Consider the following 18630-nt stretch of genomic DNA (forward strand, 5'->3'; position numbering starts at 1 on the left):
GACAGTGGAGAGTACATTTTCGAGGTAGGAGACCGTTACCTTTCATGCCAGCAAATCTAAAGATACACACAAAACAAACTAACCTTGCAGGTGTATTTCATTTCCTGAGGTTAACACAGGAGGGTGATATTGGTCACGTTTTAATTATAGCTCCCCAGGTGTCTGAAAATAATGCGATATAATATTAGTAGTGCTCTCCATGGTGCTGAACACTCAAAGCGTGTGATGTGGAAGCCCACATCTAGGATCCCCTTCCCCATTCCTTGATGCAGTTGTGACAAATAAAGAAAGAAAGAAAGAAAAAGTGAGCCATTGGTCAAAAGGCAAGGGTGTAAACTGAGGGAGCACTCTCAGTAGGCTGTTATAGATGCTGTCACTTCACACTAACACAGAAGGTGAGTCTTTTATTTTTCATGTTTTTATGTAAAAGTGCTTAAGGTAAACTCTCACCATTTTTATTACTATTAGTATCACAAATTATTTATTCAATGGTCACCAAATGTCATTTTGAAGGAATTATTGTGTGTGATAATGAGGTGAAGATTTCCCAGTTAGCTGACAATACAACCCTGTTTTTTTATAAATTAAAATCAGGTTCCAGTAGCCCTACAACAGTAGAGCTTTTCTCTGAAGTGTCAGGTTTGGTATTGAATATTGCAAAATGTACATTTTTGCACTTAAAGATGCAGTGAGTCCTAGAATATGTGAGATTACTGTCAAAGATGTTGTAACCTACTAAGGTGTCAAAATGACCCGAAATACTAATGAAATGAAATACATTTATGTAAATCCCTTAATTGAATTTATAAAAAATAAATGTTATTCATGGTTGGCAAGAGATTTATCTCTTCATGATAGAGTCTGTCAAAGGCAAAGGGTTTATCTCGAGAATCTTATCTGTTTACATCTTTAGAGATTCACCTTCTACATGTACCACTCTCCACAAATTATTGTTCAATTTCATTTGGAAAAAGAAGACACACAAGATCAGGTAGGATATTACCAACAAGATTTGTGATGGTGGTCTTAATGTTTTAGATTTTAGACTGTTTAACCGACTGCAAAAGTGAATTGTATTTAGAGGTATCTCAAAAAACTTTAGTCTTTGGAATATAATACCACTTTTTTTTCTCCAGAAAATTGAGTGGCTTCATTTTTTACTCCAATGCACTTATGCTGTGCGTAAACTTCCTGTAAAATTTGCAACATTTCATAAACAAGATCTAATGTGCTGGTCCTTGTTATACAAGCACAACTTCTCTCCACACAAATGTTTTATTTGGAAAAACGGTGATATTAGATAGAAATGAAAAATAAATAAAACCATATTTATCCATAATTGGTTTGCAAATAATATATTCGTGGTTAATCAACTTATAAATGATAAGGGTAGTCCTTATACTTACAATGAATTATTAGCCAAATATTACTTTGTTATGTTGTGTAAGGAATATGACGCTAATTCCAATAGAATCCTTACTTTACTGAAGGATCGATCAAGCATTTCATTACATGCACTAAATTACAGTGATAGTGTAGAAATGCATCAATACATTACATCAGAAATTTAACAACAATTTAGTCTGAGAAATTAGTAACAGGAAGCTTACCACTGCTGCTATTTTTCAATGGGAATCTTGATGTGAAATGGCAATGTGAGTGGACTAATCCACATAAATATTTGATAACTGATAAAGTAAGAGAAGTCTCTTACAAGACCCTTCACAGATGTTACCCTTGTAATAGTCTTATTTAGAAATATTGAATTAATGTTGAAGAGGAATGTGGCTTTTGTGAATTGGAAAATGAGACTATATAGCATTTATTTTGTGAATGTTTGCATAGTGAAATATTTTGGACGAATATGAAAATAATATTAGTGATAAGATCAGTAAACTCGCTTCATACTCGTCGCCAAACCCACTGGCTCCAAGTCATCTACAAGTCTCTGCTAGGTAAAGCCCCGCCTTATCTCAGGTCACTGATCACCATAGCAGCACCCACACGTAGCACGTGCTCCAGCAGGAATATCTCACTGGTCACCCCCAAAGCCAATTCTTCCTTTGGCCGCCTCTCCTTCCAGTTCTCTGCTGCCAATGACTCTGAAGCTGGAGACTCTTACCTCCCTCACTAGCTTTAAGCACCAGCTGTCGGAGCAGCACACAGATCACTGCACCTGTACATAGCCCATCTGTAAATAGCCCATCCGATCTACCTCATCCCCATACTGTATTTATTTATTTATCTTGCTCCTTTGCACCCCAGTATCTCTACTTGCACATTCATCTTCTGCACATCTACCATTCCAGTGTTTAATTGCTGTATTGTAATTACTTTGCCACCATGGCCTATTTATTGCCTTAAGTCTCTTATACTACCTCATTTATACATGCTGTATATAGATTTTTCTACTGTATTATTAATTGTATGTTTGTTTAGTCCATGTGTAACTCTGTGTTGTTGTATGTGTCGAACTGCTTTGCTTTATTTTGGCCAGGTCACAGTTGCAAATGAGAACTTGTTCTCAACTAGCCTACCTGGTTAAATAAAGGTGAAATCAAACAAATAAAATAAACCTATGAGCATTACCAAATGTGATATTTTAAAACATTTCCTAATTTATTTAAAATGTTATATAACACAACAAAAATATATAAATACCAAAGTATTAAAGAAGTGTCTACAGTATGTCAAAATGTAACTTATCTATAGCATAATATACTTGTTTTGTGTCTCTCTGGATTTATTTATTATTTGTATTTTTTTGTTATGTGTGATATCTGTACATTGTTTTGTACAATGTTTGTGTAATGCAAAAAAAAAAAAAAAAAAATCCCCCAAAACATCTTGGATGCAGTCTCCAGTTCTTATTATACCTCGGTTGTTCGAGAGGATCAAAACCGCTATGTATCATGGGTAAAATGTGACTAACTGATCTACCAATGATAATTAGTCTTTATTTATCATGCAAGGTGATTTGTAGATTAGTCCGTTGGCAGCCTCCCTGCAGTCATTTTGATGCTCTCGAACACAGCCACCGTTGGTGTTTTTGGGTCGCCTTGTTAACGGCAAAAAGCATAGTTTAGGACGAGATTTACCATTGAACTTACCTGCTTTATGTATTTTTTTGGGTATCTGACAAAATTCACATGGAAATGTGAGTTATAAATCTGTCATTCTCATTGAAAGCAAGTCTGAATGATATATCTGTGTTTCCCGTTTTTACGTTTTGTTCACCAGCTTAAAACAGTTGAAAATATAATATTTGGGGTTATGGAAAAGATCATTCACAGCGGTTTAGACGGTACAAGTATTCTCTACACTATACTTGCTTGTTTTGTCACAAACTGAAATTAGACGAACTATTCGAATTTTAGCAACTAGGAAATGCCGGAGCGATTTCGGAATTGGTCATCTTTAATCATATTTATCCTATCATATAATCGCTTTTGCCACATTCCAATTGAGGTGGGAAGTAAACTACAATGTTCAATTAATATTATTTGTAAATCAGTCAGAGACAATTTACCCATGATACATTGCGGTTTTGAGCCTCTCGAACACGGCCATTGGTAACCAATCGGCGTAGCAGCAGATACACAAGTAATCACCAAACAACTTCTGGATGCTAACTATAGTGATGATATCAGCTGAAACTTGAATTTAACTTGGTAACTTGAACGAATAGGTGGCTTTCTATCTAGATATCTGTAACCACGACACCGAAGATTTGTTTGAAAAACGCAAGGAGGTAGTCCATTATGTGATTTGATGTTACGCCGATAGCTCGCTAAACTAGTAGCAACATTTATTCTAGAAACGCGCAACGTTTCTAGCTGCTACGTTAGTTAATGTGGTAAGTTTTCTAACGCCATTGGAGCATTGTTAAGCAACATTTAGTGTAAATCATAACGCAAGTTTGACTTTGGCATATCTCGATTCTCATCTGTTTGGATTAATTTACACATACTAATCTACAAGCAAGGGGGTGGCTAGATACATCACCCCACTTTACCTCCTGATCTGCGGAAACAATGGCTAGTCCTGCCCCTCCACCAGCCACTGTCTCGACCGCCACTGAGAACCCCAGCAGCTCGACTGCTGCTGGGGAGGGTGGCAATCAGGACAGCACCTTCGAATGCAACATCTGCCTGGACACCTCCAAGGATGCGGTGATCAGTCTGTGTGGGCATCTCTTTTGGTAAACACCCTCTTGTCGTGAGACTGTTCTGTATTTGTGATTGATTGAGGGACATTCTTCCTTATCTGGTACTCAGGAGAGGGTATTGTGCACATAATTCAATATAGTAATTTAATATATTCTCTCTCCCATCCTTTACATTCCTTGTATCACCTAGTTGGCCCTGTTTACATCAGGTAAGTCAATTGATACGTCATTTATTTTACACAACCACTGTCATCAGCTGCCACCTGACCCTTTACCAATGGATGTTTTACTGCTACTCTGAATATATCATCCAATCTGAACCCCCCCCATGTTTATGCAGTGGTTAGAGACCAGACCTAACAGACAAGTGTGTCCAGTGTGCAAGGCAGGCATCAGTCGAGACAAAGTCATCCCACTATATGGCAGGGGAAGCACAGGCCAGCAGGACCCACGGTGGGTTGGTGTACTCAACATTAAAGCAGGGAGCTCAGTTTGCATACAATCCTCAGTTATTTACTCTGAATTCCACATCCCAAACTGTTGTCAACAACTTGTCTCTCATTGTTAGGGAGCGAACGCCTCCTCGACCACAAGGACAGAGGCCAGAGCCAGAAAATCGTGTAAGTACTGTGTAATACAACCACTATCACCATGCCATTACTCTCACTTTTCAGACTGTGCACAATTATTTAGCAAGGATGTTAGCAAAGCTCAATACAGATAGTTCTACTGTGTATCACTTGTGTTTGCAATGTTGGCTGCTGTATTGCATTACCCATTCATGATGAAACTATGACACGGGATGCTGTAGTGAACCCGCCCATAGCTGAATTCATTAGCAGAATTAACTTTCTCACTGGGACCTATTAAGTGCTGCCTGAAGAGCTCTATTTGACCCCTTGAGAATGACGAAACTTATAGCACTAGCGATTGCGTCACATCATCTCTCCCTCGAAACACCTGTTAAAGTCAAGTTTTTTGTACATATGGAATAGTCATGTTATAACCCTGGGTTGGTGCAATGTTATTGTAAGGTTCTCTTCCCATCACAGGGGTTCGGCTTTGGAGACGGAGGATTCCAGATGTCTTTTGGCATTGGTGCCTTTCCATTTGGCATTTTCTCTACAGCTTTTAACATCAATGATGGAAGACCACACCCAGGTACTTTAGCTGTGTAGGTTGAGCATTGTGTATTGTAACAATGTTTAATCAAAAATGTATTGTGAATGGCCCCCTCTACCTTGAAAAGTGTTGATTCATTCTCCACTGGTTACCCCACACAGCTGCCCCTGGGACCCCCCAGCACATGGATGAACAGTTCTTGTCCCAACTCTTTCTAATTGTGGCTCTGGTGATTGTGTTTTGGCTACTAATCACATAAATGTCTGGGCGGCCAGGACTAAGGCTCAATTTGGACAGTTCTTAATACTCTGTTTCCAGATACTTGTTTGATTTTGTTTGATCCACATTCTAAGTATTGTCCTCTGAACTTGCCGTTGGTTTATTTTCAGTAATTGAGATTAAACTGTTTGATTACATCTGTACTATGAATCCTACAGAAGTCTTAAAATGGCCCTACCTCTTCATTTCCATCAATGGTGTGTTTTTTAATAGACAAAGTTTCCTTGGCTGGCAAAATATAACCAGATTTTAAAAGAAAAAAATGGCAAATCGGTAAATGTAAGGTATCGGATATACCCTCTGTGTTTGTATGGATGTAGATTATGAGCAGTATGTCCTGTTTCTGAACTGAATATCAATTCGGGAAGAGATGTATAATTGGCGATAGACTTTTAAATTGTTGACACAATTGCCTTTTGAGTAACATTACCAGTATGCAGCCATATTAACAATACAGTAAGTAGGACATTGTGGTGTCAGCAAGGGAATAGTCCAAAGTATTGATATGGGTTTAAGTTATTGAATGATATTAACTGGTATGTCCTCAGTTGCCATAGGAGCTATTTTGCGAACTATTTCTCATGTTTCAGAAAATAAGCTTACAATTTAAAGGAGCTATTTTTGGTTGAATGATAGTCATTGTCTGCCACTAGTAAGACTTATTTAGTACAAATGGAAATGTAGAATTCTAATGCATATGCTTATATAATAAAGAACTTGGGGGGGGGGGGTGCAAAAGGTGTAAAAGATTTTGATTTCTTCAACCAGACAACTATCAAGATGAATGTCATTAGTAACAGAAGCTGTTATTTGATGTGCTCCCTCACTAATTGATTTTTACTTCACCACTTTCTCACTGTAATAAAAAGTTGAATATAAAAAATGGATTATTAAAATAGCATAAGCATCTGTAATAGACTGTTTGCTTCATATCCTACTGAGAACTTTAAACAAACACCTTTGTATGGGTAGTCAATGTTTCTCTAATCAGGCTGCAACCATTTAATGGCATTCAAAGAAACATAACAGCTCATTGTATTTTCAATTGGGTTAACTTGCATTCATAACAGAAAATGCTTTAAGATCTATTAAAATAATTGATTTGGTTGTTAATCAACTCTTGTGAAAAATATAAAAGTATCTCTCAATATGATACCACAAAATGTGATTATTCTAAAAACAGATGAATAACTTGGCTCTTCATGTTTTAGGAGAGAAATATATTTTACAAAAAAATACTTTAGGTCCAAAGAAACAATAGAACTTCCACTGAGAACAACCCCTGTAGACCCTACAAAAATGAATGAGTTATGTCTCTGGCTCTTCTTGTGACTCTGGCCCTTGGTCTTCTTGAGGCACGGGCTCTGGCAGTTCATTGGACACTGTCACCAGTGGGTCTTTGACAGTCAATGGCTGATCTACACTAAACTCTGCCTCATACATTATCTGTTGGATCTTAATTTTGGTCTCACATCTTTTTTGTGGGGCTAGCCTCTTCAAGGCAGGAACGAAGCTGAGAAGAAACATCTCATCCTCGTCACACTGTCGGTTAGGGATCATGGAATCTGATCTGTGATCTTTCTCTTTGGCCAGCAGCCTCCTGTTCTTTGTGGAGAGCTTGGCAGGAGTGCTTGAGGAACATGGTGAAGCAGGGGACTCTTGTCGTGTCTGAGGCCTCTTCCTGGTTGTGTATGTTGATAGCTGGGGAGCTGAGGATGGCTGGGGCGCTGGGGATATTTGGGCACCTGGTGGTAGCTTGGCCAGGAAAGCCAGCTGGGCCATCTGGGTGCCTTGTTGCTGGGTCACAAAGGCTAGCTGCGACATGGTCCCAACCTGGGTTGTAGGGGGTTTCATGTTGTTTACCAGGGCTGTGTTGAGTGTTTTGACAGGTTTGATCTCACTCTGTGTGCTTTTATTGATTGTATCAGGGCTTTCCTGGTTGTCATGGTCTGCATTGCCGTTTCTAGGTTTAATGAATGGTTGAAGAAAGTTCAGAAGTTGTCTGTATTTCCATCGACTGGTGGTGCGCTCCCCTGTCTCCTCCTTACTCCTTTTCTCCTGTCGTACTTCCTTGAAGTATCGGTCTCTTAGATTCTTCCATTTCCTTTTGCACTCTTCAGCTAAAAGGGATACATCAATGATATCAATTATGCAATATGGATTCATCATACTCAATACTTAATTTGATGCATTTCATATTGAACTAGCTAAACATGGAGAATATTTGACTAAATGGATGGAAACAAATATTTACAAGTAGCTAGTATAATTAACAATGTATTTTTGGCCAATGAGTAAAAAAAACGAGACCATTCAGGTGAACACATCTCTCCATCCCAATGAGGGGGTTCGATTAATCTCACCGGGGCGTCGGGGCTGCCTCCCGGGTTTGAGGTACGTGCCTCGCTCTGTCCGACCGCAAAGTCGGCAAAAAAAATGGACGTGAGTAAATAGTAGGATTGTGTTTTCCCGTGCAAAAGTTATTGCTTTGGATAAAAACGCAGTATCTGCCAACGAAAACGAGTTAAACATTTGATGGAAAATATGTTTCTGGACCCTGTTGAAAACATGACCAAGGCGACCCCGCTTTCGCATGATGATGTGACCGGCCATTGTCCGGGCCAACCCCGGCCAGCGTGTAATAAATAACTCCCTCATAGATGGAACCTAATCGGGTTCCTACTTATAAACTGTAAATGTGAGGCTCTACCATTGAGTTGGTCGGTAAAAAAAAAAGTGCAGTGTTCTCCATTTGATGGCATTTGTTAGTTAATTTCATTAATGCGTGGAAGATGCGATGCCAATCTACTCGTGGCTCATTGCGCGGGTCGGGAACGGAACATTTTCCCCCTCATGCCGCGGTGTCTGCAGTCTGCGCCGCTGCGCTCACGAATTCGTCTGCCTCCCCATTGACGTAATATGATTCACGCGGTTCTTGCGGCGATGTGCCATTAAAACTCACCGTATACAGATGCTATTCACGTGATAAAAATGTATAAAATACAACAAAAGCCATAATTTCTAAACTTGCCCCATTTCGAAAAACAAGTCAGATTGCTTAAAACTAGCTAGCTCGCTAAGATTAGCTCAAACATTTGCATCAACGCAACTTGATGATTTGTAGAAACACCATAGTTTACCTGGAAGAGCTGTCAACGCGCTGATTCTCCGCCAAGCAAGGGATCTTGTCTCACCATTGCGGTAATCTGGCAAAGTTGTATTATACAGCTCAGGAAAATTAAAAACGGACAATATCAACTTTTCGTCCATCTTGACTTGAGAATGCGGTCGGTCGCGCGCGGAAGCGACGGTCCCCCGCCTTTCCGCGTGGTTACGTCAAAGCGGTATGTACAGAATATCGCGAGCCGATCCGCTACCGCATGCGTGTCCGTGCGCTGCCCGTCCTACTTATTCTGTCATATCCCTACTCATCACAAGAGGGCAGTACAATCCCGTGTTCTGAATAGTTTTAGACCGAGGACAACCAATCAAAGCACATAGCAACCTTATAAACCATCTCTGGAACACCTGTTTTGAAGGAGTGCTCATCAGGAACAACCTAACTCTCATAAATATACATAATATAATATATACCAGACATTAGGCTATAGCTAAATAAATTTGGATTATAAATGAAGTGCAAACAAACTATGGAAGAAATCTGCAAATGCTGTGTCTCATTTCAAGTCGTACTGTTATTTGAATTTTCTAAATATCTGATTGTGTGTCATGACAACTGTCATATCAGCCCAGACATTAGCGGAGATACTGGAAAATGATATAAAATATAATGCGATGGGATGTTTAATTGATTAAGAAAGTATCATTTTGTCAAAATCACAGGCACAAAAAGTAACCATTTACCTAATAATGTAGGCCACTACTAGCATTTATTCAACATACAGCCTATACCACTGAAGAACCATAATTAAACTCTGTGTAGATACATCTTCCATTGCTCCTACAACTCTTCATTGTGTGAAGTCAGCCCGCTGCTGTCCTGAGACCTTTTCTGTACCATTCCCATTATTTGAGCCTCCACACATTTTAGTTTTTACATGCTGTGTTCAAAAACAGCATTTGAAAAGGAAAGAGAAAGGGCATCATTCCACAACACATCTATTCGTCCTGCTCCTCTCACACCTCTAGGGTACCTGCTAGTCCATTAGGGGTACCTGTCTGATCCATTAGGGGGTCCACACCCAACCACCCTCCCTGTCCCCCTCTCCATCCTTCTGCACCCTGTCCTCCTCTTCAGCAGGTGTCTGTTGGACACAGACTGCCATCGTATTCTCATCCATTATTTCACAGGCCTGGTTGGAGAAACCAGAGACAGGTAGGCAACTTTCGCTCACTTGCCTCTTGAGCTTCTGGTCCTTGGGTATAAAGACACAAGTCAGGCTGCTGTTTAATATCCATTCACATAATTGTTGAATAGATCATCTCAATTTGCTTAATTTGGCTCCAAACTGATGTTCACTGCCAATCCCTCTCTGAACTAATTGAATGATAATAACTGAATCCTTGTATACGAAATGAGTAGCCCCCTGTTATAAAAGGCTGAACTACTACACTTTGATGACCTAAGATCATAAACATGCAAACGGCCAATCAGATTGGCTGGCTAAATATAGATCTCCATGAACCGTGCAGTGATATCTTATAGCATAAAAATGTGCACTGGGACCGCCTCTATACCTGCTCAGAGTCGCAGTGATTTGTATCTCTGATTCCTTCCTTGTTCCTCTTCATTGCTATGCATGTTGAATGTCTGAGGAATTAATTTCCCACCTTCAGCTGACCTCTTATAGAAGTAACCGGCTATTATGCCTGATCCCAGCAGTACGATGATTGCCATTAGGATGTTTGCTAAGAGAACCTGACATTTTGAGATACACATACACTAAATATCACGGTGAAAGACCTTATCACTAAGACATATCTTACCAAGACTATGATCTCTTCTAATATTTGATGTTGAAAGTGTATTTCTGTGCATTTTGACAAAGGAGAGTGATTGAGTGCTGCATCAGATGACCTGGCCTCCCCAATTTTTGACCTCAACCCAACTGAGATGGTTTGGGATGAGTTGGACCGCAGAGTGAAGGAAAAGCAGCCAACAAGTGCTCAGGATATGTGGGAACTCCGTCAAGACGGTTGGAAAAGCATTCCAGGTGAAGCTAGTTGAGAGAATGCCAAGAGTGTGCAAAGCTGTCATCAAGGCAAAGGGGGACTACTTTGAAGAATCTAAAATATATTTTGATTTGTTTAACACTTTTTTGGTTACTACATGATTCTATACAATTGAGTAATTGAAACTCATTTTTCAACCACTCCACAAATTTCTTCTTAACAAACTATAGTTTGGCACGTCGGTTATGACATCTACTTTGTGCATGATAAGTAATTTTTCCAACAATTGTTTACAGACAGATTTTTTTCACTTATAATTCACTGTATCACAATTCAAATGGGTCAGAAGTTTACATACACTAAGTTGACTGTGCCTTTAAACAGCTTGGAATTCCAGAAAATTATGTCATGGCTTAAGAAGCTTCTTGGCTAATTGACATAATTTGAGTCAATTGGAGGTGTACCTGTGGATGCATTTCAAGTCCTACCTTGAAACGCAGTGCCTCTTTGCTTGACATCAGGGGAAAATCCCCAAAAATCAGCCAAGACCTCAGAAAGAAAATTGTAGACCTCCACAAGCCTGGTTTATCCTTGGGAGCAATTTCCAAATGCCTGAAGGTACCACGTTCATCTGTTCAAACAATAGTACGCAAGTATAAACACCAGGGGACCACGCAGCCGTCATACCACTCAGGAAGGAGACGCGTTCTGTCTCCTAGAGATGAACGTACTTTGGTGGAAAAGTGCAAATCAATCCCAGAAAAACAGCCAAGGACCTTGTGAAGATGCTGGAGGAAAGATACCCTCAAATTAAAGCTGACAGTCTGCACTTTAGCCTCATAGTCTTAGAGCCAAAAGAAGAAAAAATGCTTCACCGTCCCAATAATTACGGAGGGAACTGTACAACAGACATGACAGTTATTAGCTTATGGCAAACAATTGAGAAAATGTAAGATTACAGTGTTACATTTACTGAAATAAATGTAATAATCCATATCACATTTAATGCCCGCCTACAGTATGTTTACAAAATTAGAATGAAGTAATTTAAGTATCTTGAAAGCCATAAATAATATAAACCAGGTCAAAACAGTTGAATGTGTTCAACTGACAGACGATAAACACAACCATAATGGATTCAGAATAAATTATATTGCTATTCAATTTTGATTATGTAAATTACTTATTGTCAAAATGTTTTTTTATTTTTTTATCTTGAGACACCTGCTGGTGCAGCAATCATTAAAATAAAATGCTTCCAGACAGACATTTTCCAGTATGTGAAGCTGGAAATTCCACTGGGAAATGAACTAATAAACTATCTATGGTACATAAAATAGAGCTGTATGTTCACAAGTGTTTTAACATTTTTTTTATCATGAGCTCATTTTATTTCTAGCAAACTCTCCAACTTCTCGGGTAAACAGCTCCTTTGCTATCTACTGTATGTTATCCTGTCTTCAAGGTCCTCTTGCTATAATGATTTGGTAGTAAGAAAAACTACTCCAGGCCGGTCTCCAGGCTACTGACAGTTATTTGTAGAATGATCTTCACGTCATCTTTGGGTGGCCTGGGTATATAATTGCTGACCCCTTGTCTCTCTTTCAACCTTGCCATGTTCATGCATTGCCTAGATTGTTCTACATACCATTGTTTTAGCCCAAATTCTCACTGAAGGCACCTTTTAGGCCTACAGCATATAACGTGTAGCCACACATATAGCCACCCCATTTTCTCTTTCTATTCTTTCTAATGTTTAATAAATTATTACCATGACATTATTGCAACAAAGAAATATATAAAAAATACACTATCACATTTACATAAGAATTCAGACCCTTTACTCAGTACTTTGTTGACGCACCTTTGGCAGCGATTACAGCCTCAAATCTTCTTGGGTATGACGCTACAAGCTCGGCACACCTGTACTTTGGGAGTTTCTCACATTCTTCTCTGCAGATCCTCTCAAGCTCTGTCAGGTTGGATGGGGAGTGTGGCTGCACATCTATTTTCAGGTCTCTCCAGAGATGTTTGATCGGGTTAGAGTCCGGGCTCTGGCTGGGCCACTCAAGGACATTCAGAGAGCTGTCCCAAAGCCACTCCTGCATTGTCTTGGCTGTGTGCTTAGGGTCGTTGTCCTGTTGGAAGGTGAACCTTCGCCCCAGTCTGAGGTCCTGAGCATTTTGGAGCAGGTTTTCATTCAGGATCTCTCTGTACTTTGCTCTGTTCATCTTTCCCTTGATCCTGACTAGTCTCCCAGTCCCTGCTGCTGAAAAACATCCCCACAGCATGATGCTGCCACCATCATTCTTCACCGTAGGTATGACATTGGCCAGGTGATGAGTGGTGCCTGGTTTCCTCTAGATGCTGCACTTGATGCATTTATTAAACTACTTATTCCAGGTACTAATAAGCACGCACCCATTAAGAAAATTCATGTAAAACTGTTAAATTCCTTTGGATTGATGAGAAATTGAAAAATTGTATGGTTGAGAGGGATGAGGCAAAAGGTGTGGCAATTAAGTCTGGCAGCCCAATTGATTGGCAAACATACTGGAAATTAAAAAATCATGTGACTAAAGACAAATAAACTACACTATGAAACAAATATCAATTATATAAAGAATGACAGTAAAAAGCTTTGGGGAACCTTAAATTAAATTTTTGGGGAAAAAAAGCCAACTCGGCTCCTTCATTCATTGAATCAGATGGCTCATTCATCACAAAGCCCGCTAATATTGCAAACTACTTGAATTACTTTTTCATTGGCAAGATAACCAAACTTAGGGAGTACATGCCAGCAACAAACGCTGACACTACATATCCAAGTATATCGGAGGAAATTATGAAAGACAAGAATTGTAATTTTGAATTCCGTAAAGTCGGTGTGGAAGAGGTGAAAAAATGATTGTTGTCTATCAACAATGACAAGCCACCGGGTTCTGACAATCTGGATGGAAAATTACTGAGGATAATAGCTGATGATATTGCCACTCCTATTTGCCACATCTTCAATTTAAGCCCATTAGAGAGCGTGTGCCCTCAGGCCTGGAGGGAAGCTAAAGTAATTCCGCTACCCAAGAATAGTAAAGCCTCCTTCAGCCTGTTATCAACCCTTAATAAACTTCTGGAAAAAATTGTTTGACCGGATAATGCTATTTCACAGTAAAAAAAAATGACAACAGAATTTCAGCATGCTTATAGGGAAGGACACTCAACAAGCACAGCACTTACACAAATGACTGATGACTGATGATTGGCTGAGAGAAATTGATTATAAAATTATTGGGGGCTGTCTTGTTAGATTTCAGTGCAGCTTTTGACATTATCGATCATAGTCTGCAGCTGAAAAAACGTACAGTGCCGTGCGAAAGTATTCGACCCCTTGAACTTTGCGACCTTTTGCCACATTTCAGGCTTCAAACATAAAGATATAAAACTGTATTTTTTGTGAATAATCAACAACAAGTGGGACACAATCATGAAGTGGAACGACATTTATTGGATATTTCAAACTTTTTTAACAAATCAAAAACTGAAAAATTGGGCGTGCAAAATTATTCAGCCCCTTTACTTTCAGTGCAGCAAACTCTCTCCAGAAGTTCAGTGAGGATCTCTGAGTTTGCCACAAGCCACCTGGGAGACACACCAAACATGTGGAAGAAGGTGCTCTGGTCAGATGAAACCAAAATTGAACTTTTTGGCAACAATGCAAAACGTTATGTTTGGCGTAAAAGCAACACAGCTCATCACCGTGAACACACCATCCCCACTGTCAAACATGGTGGTGGCAGCATCATGGTTTGGGCCTGCTTTTCTTCAGCAGGGACAGGGAAGATGGTTAAAATTGATGGGAAGATGGATGGAGCCAAATACAGGACCATTCTGGAAGAAAACCTGATGGAGTCTGCAAAAGACCTGAGACTGGGACGGAGATTTGTCTTCCAACAAGACAATGATCCAAAACATAAAGCAAAATCTACAATGGAATGGTTCAAAAATAAACATATCCAGGTGTTAGAATGGCCAAGTCAAAGTCCAGACCTGAATCCAATCGAGAATCTGTGGAAAGAACTGAAAACTGCTGTTCACAAATGCTCTCCATCCAACCTCACTGAGCTTGAGCTGTTTTGCAAGGAGGAATGGGAAAAAATTTCAGTCTCTCGATGTGCAAAACTGATAGAGGCATACCCCAAGCGACTTACAGCTGTAATCGCAGCAAATGGTGGCGCTACAAAGTATTAACTTAAGGGGGCTGAATAATTTTGCACGCCCAATTTTTCAGTTTTTGATTTGTTAAAAAAGTTTGAAATATCCAATAAATGTCGTTCCACTTCATGATTGTGTCCCACTTGTTGTTGATTCTTCACAAAAAAATACAGTTTTATATCTTTATGTTTGAAGCCTGAAATGTGGCACAAGGTCGCAAAGTTCAAGGGGGCCGAATACTTTCGCAAGGCACTGTATATGTTATGGCTTTACACCCCCCTGCTATTATATGGATAAAGAGTTACTTGTCTAACAGAAACAGAGGGTGTTCTTTAATGGAAGCCTCTCAAATATAATCCAGTTAGAATCAGGAATTCCCCAGGGTAGCTGTTTAGGCCCCTTGCTTTTTTTTCCATTTTTACAAACGACATGCCACTGACTTTGAGTAAAGGCAGAGTGTCTATGTATGCGGATGACTCAACACTATACATGTCAGCTACAACAGCAACTGAAATGACTGCAACACTCAACAAAGAGCTGCAGTTAGTTTCAGAGTGGGTGGCAAGGAATAACTTATCCCTAAATATTTCTAAAACTAAAAGCACTGTATTTGGAACAAACCACTCACTAAACCCTAAACCTCAACTAAATCTTGTAATCAATCATATTGAAATTGAGCAAATTGAGATTACTAAACTGCTTGGAGTAACCCTAGATTGTAAACTGTCTTGGTCAAAACATATTGATGCAGTAGTAGCTTAGATGGGGAGAAGTCTGTCAATAATAAAGTGATGCTCTGCCTTCTTAACAACATTATGAACAAGGCAGGTCCTACAGGCCCTAGTTTTGTCGCACATTGACTACTGTTCAGTCTTGTGGTCAGGTGCCACAAAAAAGGACTTAGGAAAATTGCAATTGGCTCAGAACAGGGAAGCACGGCTGGCCCTTGGATGCACACAGAGAGCTAATATTAATAATATGCAGGTTAGTCCCTCCTGGCTGAAAGTGGAGGAGAGATTGACTTCATCTCTACTTTTATTTCTGAGAGATATTGACATGTTGAATGCACCTAGCTGTCTGTTTAAACTACTGGCACATACCTCGGACACCCGTGCATACCCCACAAGCCATGCCACAAGAGGTCTCTTCACAGTCCCCAAGTCTATGGAAGGCGTAGAGTATTAAATAGAGCCATGACAACATGGAACTCTATTCCACATCAAGTAAATGACGCAAGCAGTAAAATTAGATTTAGAAAAGATAAAAAAACACCTTATGGAACAGCAGGGATTGTGAAGCAACACAAACATTTGCAGACACATGCATACACACACACACGATAACATACGCACTATACATACACATGGATTTAGTACTGTAGATATGTGGTAGTGGTGGAGTAGGGGCCTGAGGGCACACAGTAAGTGTGCCTTTCCAAATCATGTCTAATCAATTGCTTTCACCACAGGTGGACGCCAATCAAGTTGTAGAAACATCTCAAGGATGATCAATGGAAACAGGATGCATTTGAACTCAATTTCGAGTTTTTTTATTTCTAATAAATGTACAAACATTTCTAAAAAACTGTTTTCACTTTCTCATTATGGGGTATTGTGTGTAGATTGATGAGGAAAAAAACGAATTTAATCAATTTTAGAATAAGGCTGTAACGTAACAAAATGTGGAAAAAACATCAAGGAATCTGAATACTTTCCGAAGATACACAGTGGGGAGAACAAGTATTTGACACACTGCCGATTTTGCAGGTTTTCCTACTTACAAAGCATGTAGAGGTCTGTAATTTGTTATCATAGGTACACTTCAACTGTGAAAGACGGAATCTTGTCTCTCACAGTTGTCTCTCACAGTTGAAGTGTACATATGATAAAAATTACAGACCTCTACATGCTTTGTAAGTAGGAAAACCTGCAAAATCGGGCAGTGTATCAAATACTTGTTCTCCCCACTGTATATATACACACAGTAGCAGTCAAATGTTTGGACTCACCTACTCATTCAAGGATTTGTCTTTATTTGTACTATTTTCTACATTGTAGAATAATAGTGAAGACATTAAAACTATGAAATAACAAATATAGAATCATGTAGTAACCAAAAAAGTGTTAAACAAATCAAAATATATTTTAGATTCTTCAATGTAGCTACCATTTGCCTTTATGACAGCTTTGCAAACTCTTGGCATTCTCTCAACTAGCTTCATGAGGAATGCTTTTTCAACAGTCTTGAAGGACTTCCCACATATGCTGAGCACTTGTTGGCTGCTTTTCTTTCACTCTGCGGTCCAACTCATCCCAAACCATCTCAATTGGGTTGAGGTCAGGTGATTGTGGAGGCCATGTCATCTGATGCAGCACTCCATCAGTGTCCTTGGCCAAATAACCCTTACACAGCCTGGAGCTGTGTTTTGGGGTCATTGTCCTGTTGAAAAACAAATTATAGTTCCACTAAGCGCAATCCAGATGGGATAGATTATCACTGCAGAATGCTGTGGTAGCCATGCTGGTTAAAGTGTGCCTTGAATTCTAAATAAATCGCAGACAGTGTCACCAGCAAAGCACCCCTGCACCATCACACCTCCTCCTCCATGCTTCACTGTGGAAACCGATTATTCGTTCACCTACTATGCTTCTCACAAAGAAACAGAGGTTGGAACAGAAATGTTCAAATTTGGACTCATCAAATCAATGCTCGTGTTTCTTGGTCCAAGTCTCTTCTTATTATTGGTGTCCTTTAGTAGTGGTTTCTTTGCAGGATTCAACCATTTTTGTTTATATCATTTATTTTTTATTGAACCTTTATTTAATTAAGGATCTACAGGATCGGTGTTTCACCCTCGGGACGGCTGAGCTAACGTGCGCTAATGTGATTAGCACGATGTTGCAAGTAACAAGAACATTTCCCAGGACATCGACATATCTTATATGGGCAGAAAGCATAAATTCTTGTTAATCTAACTACACTGTCCAATTTACAGTAGCTATTACAGTGAAACCATACCATGCTATTGTTTGAGGAGAGTAGCAAAAACTTGAAAATGTATATATTGACCAATTAGGCAGACTTTATACAACATTTTGAACAGAAATACAATGGTTCATTGGATCAGTCTAAAACTTTGCACGTACACTGTTCCCATCTAGTGGACAAAATCTAAATTGTGCCTAGAGTCCTAAATCAGATTATCTCTTGCATTTCATAGATGATGGAACAAACAAAACATGCTTTCTTCATTGTATTATCTTTTACCAGATCTAATGTGTTTATTCTCCTATATTAATTTCACATTTCCACAAACTTCAAAGTGTTTCCTTTCAAACGGTATCAAGAATATCCTTGCTTCAGGTCCTGAGCTACAGGCAGTTAGATTTGGGTATGTCATTTTAGACAAAAATTTCAGGTCAGTTAACAACAAAGGCAAGCATTCCGGAGTCGCCTCTTCACTGTTGACGTTGAGACTGGTGTTTTGCGTATTTAATGTATTAATGTATTTAATTAAGCTGGCAGTTGAGGACTTGAGGACATCTGTTTCTCTTTTTTTACCCCGTTTTCTCCCCAATTTCGTGGTATCCAATTGTTTTAGTAGCTAATATCTTGTCTGGAGCTACAACTCCCGTACGGGCTCGGGAGAGATGAAGGTTGAATGTCATGCGTCCTCTGATACACTTCTTAACTGCTTCTTAACACAGTGCGCACCCAAC

General features: G+C 39.4%; 2 protein-coding genes across 3 annotated transcripts; one reads left to right on the forward strand and one right to left on the reverse strand.

Moving 5' to 3' along the window:
- Positions 1-3005: 3005 nt before the first annotated feature.
- LOC109892523 (E3 ubiquitin-protein ligase RNF185-like) lies at positions 3006-6722 on the forward strand. Of its 2 annotated transcripts, none has more exons than XM_020485111.2 (7): positions 3006-3157; positions 3982-4201; positions 4359-4377; positions 4509-4621; positions 4737-4788; positions 5221-5329; positions 5452-6722. In XM_020485111.2, the coding sequence occupies exons 2-7, from the start codon at positions 4035-4037 to the stop codon at positions 5547-5549; spliced, it is 558 nt and encodes a 185-aa protein (XP_020340700.1). In that variant the 5' UTR covers positions 3006-3157; positions 3982-4034; the 3' UTR covers positions 5550-6722. The 2 variants fall into 2 exon arrangements, with proteins under 2 accessions (XP_020340700.1, XP_020340699.1); XM_020485110.2 differs by lacking the exon at positions 3006-3157 and adding an exon at positions 3164-3856.
- Positions 6548-8969, reverse strand: LOC109892521 (uncharacterized). The gene is made up of 2 exons (XM_020485108.2): positions 8710-8969; positions 6548-7689 (listed from the first exon to the last, which is right to left on the reverse strand). The coding sequence occupies exons 1-2, from the start codon at positions 8837-8839 to the stop codon at positions 6878-6880; spliced, it is 942 nt and encodes a 313-aa protein (XP_020340697.1). The 5' UTR covers positions 8840-8969; the 3' UTR covers positions 6548-6877.
- Positions 8970-18630: the final 9661 nt, after the last annotated feature.

The sequence above is a fragment of the Oncorhynchus kisutch genome, linkage group LG6 (genome assembly GCF_002021735.2).
Source record: "Oncorhynchus kisutch isolate 150728-3 linkage group LG6, Okis_V2, whole genome shotgun sequence".
NCBI classification, from domain to species: domain Eukaryota; kingdom Metazoa; phylum Chordata; class Actinopteri; order Salmoniformes; family Salmonidae; genus Oncorhynchus; species Oncorhynchus kisutch.